This window comes from Lagenorhynchus albirostris, chromosome 7, assembly GCF_949774975.1.
Source record: "Lagenorhynchus albirostris chromosome 7, mLagAlb1.1, whole genome shotgun sequence".
Lineage (NCBI taxonomy): Eukaryota > Metazoa > Chordata > Mammalia > Artiodactyla > Delphinidae > Lagenorhynchus > Lagenorhynchus albirostris.
The window spans coordinates 22,361,419-22,368,309 of NC_083101.1; the positions used below are offsets into that span (position 1 = coordinate 22,361,419).

Sequence of the window (6,891 nt, forward strand, 5' to 3'; positions counted from 1 at the left end):
CTAGTGGGAAGCAGCCACATAGCACAGGGAGATCAGCTCTGTGCTTTGTGTCCACCTAGGGGGGTGGGTTAGGGAGGGTGGGAGGGAGACGCAATAGGGAGGGGTATGGGGATATAGGTATACATACAGCTGATTCACTTTGTTATACAGCAGAAACTAACACAACAATGTAAAGCAATTATACTCCAATAAAGATGTTTTTAAAAAGTTGTGTTTTCTTTACTAGTCTTAAGAATAGCACAGAAAAATTGTTTCTTTGAAATCATCTCTTACAATAATATAGTAAAGTTTTTGTAGGAAATTTGTTCAATATAAAATCTAGCAGAGAGGTCTCTAAGAAATCATCTCTTAGCTAACAAATGAGTAAGAACTAACTACTGGGATGTAGTAAAAATGGAGCTTTTAGGAAGAAAAGCAAAAACTGCATGCTCAGGTGCCGCAGAGGGCAGTAGTACTGACAAGTGTTCTCTAGAATACTCAAAGAATATTCAGGGTTACTGATAATGTTTGTACCTCACTGTAAGCTGCTGGAGGTCTGATGACTAAAACAGAAAAAAAAAAAAAAAAAAAGACAGGATTTGCTAATAGCCTGGATATGCAATACAGTGGGGAAGAGGTCGAAATAATAATGTAATATAATGAAAAGTATTTGACAAATATCATGCCACTGTCATAGGGCCATGTATAAGGTATTGCTCACACCATTATTATTTTCACCATAACCATTTAGACCAGGTTTTTAAATATGAAGAACTGGGAGACAAATGATAATAATGACTGAATTAGTGATGAGAAAGTGAAGACTGGACTCTTGTAAGGTAAACCATATAACTAAGGAATTTACCTGTGAAAGAAAGAGCAAAAGTAGGATGGCCATTTACATATGTAGGGAGTTTACAATGAAGGGAATTTTTAAGAACGGTATATTTGAAAATAGAAAATAATTAGTGGGGAAAGGAAGATTTATGGTGATAAAGAGCAATATCAGTGTGTAAGCAAGGTAAGTTTTTGTAATTTTTTTTTTGGTTAATAATGTGAAATGTAAAAAAAAGAAATAAAGCCTTAAGCGTCTTGTATATAATTAGATGATCTATAATTTTTTATTATATTCACTAGTTTTATTTTTTAGATTCCACAATTAGTGATATCATACAGTATTTGTCTTTGACTGATTTCACTAAGCATAATACCCTCCAAGTTCATCCATGTTGTTGCCAAGAGATTTTAAGATAATTTTTTTTTTTTTTTTTTTTTTTTTGCTGTACACGGGCCTCTCCCTGTCGTAGCCTCTCCCGTTGCGGAGCACAGGTTCCGGTCGCGCAGGCTCAGCAGCCATGGCCCACGGGCCCAGCCGCTCCGCGGCATGTGGGATCTTCCCGGACCGAGGCACGAATCCGTGTCCCCTGCATCGGCAGGCGGACTCTAAACCACTGCGCCACCAGGGAAGCCCTAAGATAATTTTTAAAGAGAGTTTAATATCTGCATTTTCTGGATCTTCATGAGTTTTAATGTATAATAAGAGTATTGCCTGGGTATAATTTTTAGAACTATTTACATACTCACAAAGGTATGGGTCCCAATAATGAATGAAACTGTACAGGGGATGTAATAGTGTTTAAATGAGATGGGTTATTTGACATGACTTGTAAACTGGCTCTTACATAGAATCAGAATGGGTATCTACAATGCTTCAAACAATGTCATCATTTTTGAAACAAGTGTGTGGACCTCTAAGCTGTTAGCTGGAAAGGACAGAGTTCATTTAGACTCAGAACTTCATAGGTGTTAGTATAAAACTCATTTATTTGTTCCTTTCAACATTCCTCCTCTTCTTCCCCTGAAGGTCATTACTGGTTTTTATTTTTACAAATGTGCTTTCTTTTCCTCATTTATCTGACTTTTTCTAATTAGTGCTCAATAGCTTATTCAATGTTATTTCATATTTTTCATTACTTAGTACTTTCAAATCTTTACTGAAAACCTGCTGTGTGCCAAGCAAAGGATTACAAGCTGAGATTCAAATATTAAATTTGTTTATTCTTGTTTTCAAATTCACTCTTTTCTAAATTTTGTTTTGAAAGAAGGGCAAAGAAAACTGAAGAGACTTCTAATCTAGTGATTCTGCTTTTCAGACCCAACACCAAACTGGCTGAGCTCTAGTTGGTTCGTCTGTAAGTCGCTGACCCACCGCTGAGGGACACAGGCCAAACCTGTTTCCCCTCCTCTTAGATTGATAGATACATTGTCCTGTGATTTCTTATGGTAAAATTGTGCTTATAATAGCGAAAATAAGTTCGAAAGTGTTTTCTTAACTCAGTGAACATTATACTTTATCCCTCTCTTTGTGTCCTCAGATGAAATGAATAGAATAATATTAGAATAACTACATAAAAAAAAAAAAATAAAAATAAATAAATAAATAAATAAAAAAAAAAAAAAAAAAAAAAGAATAACTACAGGTAAAAGGAAGCAAATGCAAGGCGAAAATCTCACCAGTTGGAGTTTTTTTTTCCTGGAAGGTTTTTCTAGATACCCAAAGTTAGAGATTGTTCTCTTCGTCTTCAGCCTTGTAATGTGTCTGATAACCCTCTTGGGCAACAGCACTCTTATTTTAATCACTGTCCTAGATTCATGCCTTCAAACTCCCATGTACTTGTTCCTTGGAAATCTCTCTTTCATGGATATTTGTTAACATCTGCTTCTGCTCCCACTTTGCTGGTGAACTTGCTGTCATCCCAGAAAACCATCATCTTTTCTGGGTGTGCTGTACAGATGTATCTGTCCCTTGCTCTGGGCTCCAGGAGCAATGCCTGTTCCTGGCTGTGATGGCGTATGACCATTACGTGGCCATTTGCAAGCCGCTGAGATACCCCATCATCATGAACAGGCAGGTCTGTGTGCAGATGGCCACTGTCTCCTGGGTGATGGGCTCTCTGATAGCCCTGCTGGAAACCAGCTTCGCCCTGCAGATACCCCTCTGGGAATTTCATCCATCACTTCAAGTGTGAAATTCTGGCAGTGCTGAAGCTAGCTTGCACAAGGTCATTGGTCATGGACACGATCATGCTGGTGGTCAGCGTGCTCCTTCTGCCCGTTCCAATGCTCTTAATTTGCATCTCTTATGTCGTCATCCTTTCCACTATTCTGAGAATCAGCTCAGCAGAGGGAAGAAACAAAGCTCTTTCTACCTGGGGTGCTCACTCAACTGTGGTGTTCTTGTATTATGGGGCTTCACTCTCCATGTACCTAAAGCCTTCTTCATCAGGCTCACAAGAAATAGATAAAATCATCTCGTTGCTTTATGGAGTTCTTACCCCTACGCTGAACCCCATAACTTACAGTTTATGTGCTGTGAAAAAGTGCTGGGCCAAATATACTTGCAGCAAATACAGGAAAATCTCTGACTGGGGGCCTGCGGTTTCACCAGGGGTATGCTCCTGGCAGAACTCACCAGAGAGATTCAAGACAATACACTCACCCTTAGAACACCGACTTGAACTTGAGTTCTTTCATCTTACAGCTGTGAGATAGGTGTATACAGAGTGATTGTGTGGGCGATAATAGGCTCCAATTTGCATTTAGTAGTAATTTCTGTCTTTTCTGTCTTATGCTTGTGAGAAGTTTGGGGCTATAGGGTCATCACACATTTGCTCCAGAAGGAAACTTGTATGAATTTAGAGTCAGTGAATGTTGGTGCATAAGAAACTTGTCTATCATTTCTGCCTTAAATCCTTTCCAGAATGAGGTGAGAGCATAAAGAAACAAAGAAACAATAGACATTGGCCTTGGTTACTTAAGCGAGAAAACAGAATCAGTGAAACAGAATCAATGAAAAATTAAAAGGCTTGCTCAACATCACAGCTGTAGGACCAGAACTGCAACCCTTATCCTTTGGACTTCTTTGCCAGAGCTTGTTCTACACACTGAGTGGCTCCCTAATTACCCTTCCTCATTCAAAACTCCTCATTAAAACTCTTGACTCCCTGAATAAGGCAGCAATGCCTACTTGATTTGCTCAGCTGTCAACCTTGCTTTTCTAAGCACCTAGATACTTGCACAAATTGTATGCATTTCTATGCCAGTATACCACCCATACACTAATTAGGTCTTTTTTTTTATGTGTGTTTGTCTTTTTTTCTTCATTGGATGATTGACTTCACAAAGTCATGGGTTCCTGTTATTTTGTACCTTTTGTTTACAGCAGCCATCCGGTAAACTAATAAATTTATAGCTTTCAACCAATTTCTTTATTTGAAAAGTAAGTACCATTTGTGAAAATTATGAAGAAGAAACAGCGTGGGCAAGGAGGTCAATTGCTTTGTTAATATCCAACAATTACAGAGACTATATTTACATTTGTTGTTTTAAATCTTTTATTTGTATGAAAATATTGCTTCTTAAAAATGCAGATTCTGGGTCCCTACTCTCAGATGTTCTGATTCAGTAATAATCTAATAGTTTCAGATTATTCTGATAATCTGCACTTATAATAGATCCCCAAGAAACTCTGAAATAGGTTATAAGATGACCATACATTGGGAGACATTATTTCCAGTGAAAACCTATCATTCCAACAGAAAAGTGGGAATAGCTCTAATTTATCCGTTTTTCCTTTTCCTTTTGTTTTTTCCCCCATTCTTTCTGCCTCCATGTGTCCCTTCTTACTTGCTTACCTCCACTTCTACAGTAGGGAAAGGGAGAGGGTTTTGAGTGGAGGAAGGTTAACCTACTTGAAAAATTTCAAAATACGAAAGACCTAAAAACTTTTAGTATTGGACGTTGAGTTCTGGATCGTTTAACTCTTAGACCATTCCCTTGGATCTGCGGCTTCCATTACACGTTCCTGGATGTGTAGCCCACACAGAGAGACCCTTGAAATAATCCCATGGCAAAATTCTGGTGGTGGAGCAAGGGGGCAAATTTAGTGCCAGATGTTGTTGCCAAGAGATGTTTGGTGGTGGGGGATGGAAACAAGCCCTGAGTAGATGGTTTTAGGATGGTAGGGGAGAGCTGACCAGGAAGCTTTCATCCTAGAAGTAATTCTTTTTCTCTTAAATACCTCAGCTTTTTCCCAGCTACCACACTCATTTCCTGGCAATTTCGAAATCATTTTGAAGTGACATTTGATAGTAGGCTTTTATTAGAGTAGCAGAGCTGGATTTTATAGTAGAGTCGAATGAATTGTCTGCCTCCTAGACTTAGTTATAATATGTGTGGTACCAAATATAAACAGGAAGAACCAGAGTTACAGAAGTAGCTGAAATCTTTACTGCAAAGAATGAGCTATGAGAATTTGAAGACACAGAGACTGAACACCCTTAGTAATTAGTATATCAGCTTTGACACAGGGAACTGAGCATATTGATGGGTCACTGAAGTAGGTTATAAATGATCCTGAAGTCAGAAGAGGACCCAGGATGGAACCCTGGCAGATACCTCCCTAGTAGCTCTTGGCTAAGAGATTAGGAGTTACAGTAGTTACAGTGATATGTTACATAAAGTTACTGTGAAAAACAACAAGTGAACATAAATATAAATGTGTTTCATATATTACAGGCAATACTAAAGTTCATTATTGGCAAATGGTACATTCTGTCATTTGGGTTAGATTCCATCTCAACCAGTACTAATTACAGTCATTAGTTTTATAGATTGTCAGGTAAGGGATCCTTGTCAGGTATCATTAAAAAGAGGAATATATTTGACAGAGAAGGTAAAACCACCTCTGACAGAGTCAGTTCTTGAATGAATGATATGACCAGATTTATGCTTCAGAAAAATCAGATCCTGTCACTTCCCCGTTTAAATCCCTTAGTGGCTTCTTATTACCATAAGCTTGAAGTCCTTAAGATGACATGCATAGACTTTCATAATCTGATTACCCACCATTTACATCCTCTGCTCCGGGAACCCCAAATTCCTTTTAGTTCTATTAAAGTGTTGTGCTCTGTCTTGCTTCTTTTATTAAAAGCACTTAGCACAATTTGAAATTTGATAATAATTTGTGGGTGTACTTGTTTAATATCTCTCTCACTAGTCTGTGGGTTCATTGAGGCAAGGACTGTATCAATTTCATTTTCCACTGTAGACCCAGAGCTTAGCGCAAGGTCTGGCGCAGGGAAGACGTTCGGTGCATACTTTTTGTGAAGGACCAAGTGCTCAGTGAATATCTGTTGAATACAGATATGCATGTAATAAACTTTTGATGGCTCTTCAAGTAGGTACTCAACCATTCCTGCGGTGAGAGAGATGAGGATGTCAAAGGTGACTTCCAGGTGTCAAAGAAGGCTGATAGGGCTTCCCTGGTGGCGCAGTGGTTGAGAGTCCGCCTGCCGATGCAGGGGACACGGGTTCGTGCCCCGGTCCGGGAGGGTCCCACATGCCGTGGATAGGCTGCGCCCGTGGGCCATGGGCGCTGAGCCTGCGCGTCCGGAGCCTGTTGCTCCGCAACGGGAGGGGCCACTGCAGTGAGAGTGGCCCGCATACCGCAAAAAAAAAAAAAAAAAAAAAAAAAAAAGAAGGCTGATATGTCATTAACTGCCACAGGGGATACTTGAAGAGGACCAAGTTTGGGGGTTGAAGGGTAAACCATGAGTTTTAATTTAGACATGTGGAATTTGTCATGATTTTGAGATATGTAAGAGATATCAAGGAGTCAGTTGGATATGCTAGTGTGGAATTAACAAGAGAGATCAGCCTGGAGATATAAACTTGTGACATATTTGCATATATGTAATAATTTAAGTATTGAACATGGTTAACTTAACTAGGGAGAGAGTATACAGTGAGAAAATTGCCTAAGTGAAACTAGAGGAACACTAATATTTAAAGCCCATCAAATAAGAAAAACCAACAAAGCGGCATTGAAAAAGAGCAACTTCTAAAGCAGGG

General features: G+C 39.1%; 1 protein-coding gene across 1 annotated transcript; it reads left to right on the plus strand.

The window, feature by feature from the left end:
- The first annotated feature begins 2,467 nt into the window (after nt 1-2,467).
- LOC132522594 (olfactory receptor 2K2) lies at nt 2,468-3,531 on the plus strand. Its single transcript, XM_060153184.1, is given in 4 exon segments — nt 2,468-2,687; nt 2,690-2,799; nt 2,802-2,977; nt 2,979-3,531. Coding segments are annotated over 4 exon segments (1,053 nt in total). The 5' UTR covers nt 2,468-2,473.
- Nucleotides 3,532-6,891: the final 3,360 nt, after the last annotated feature.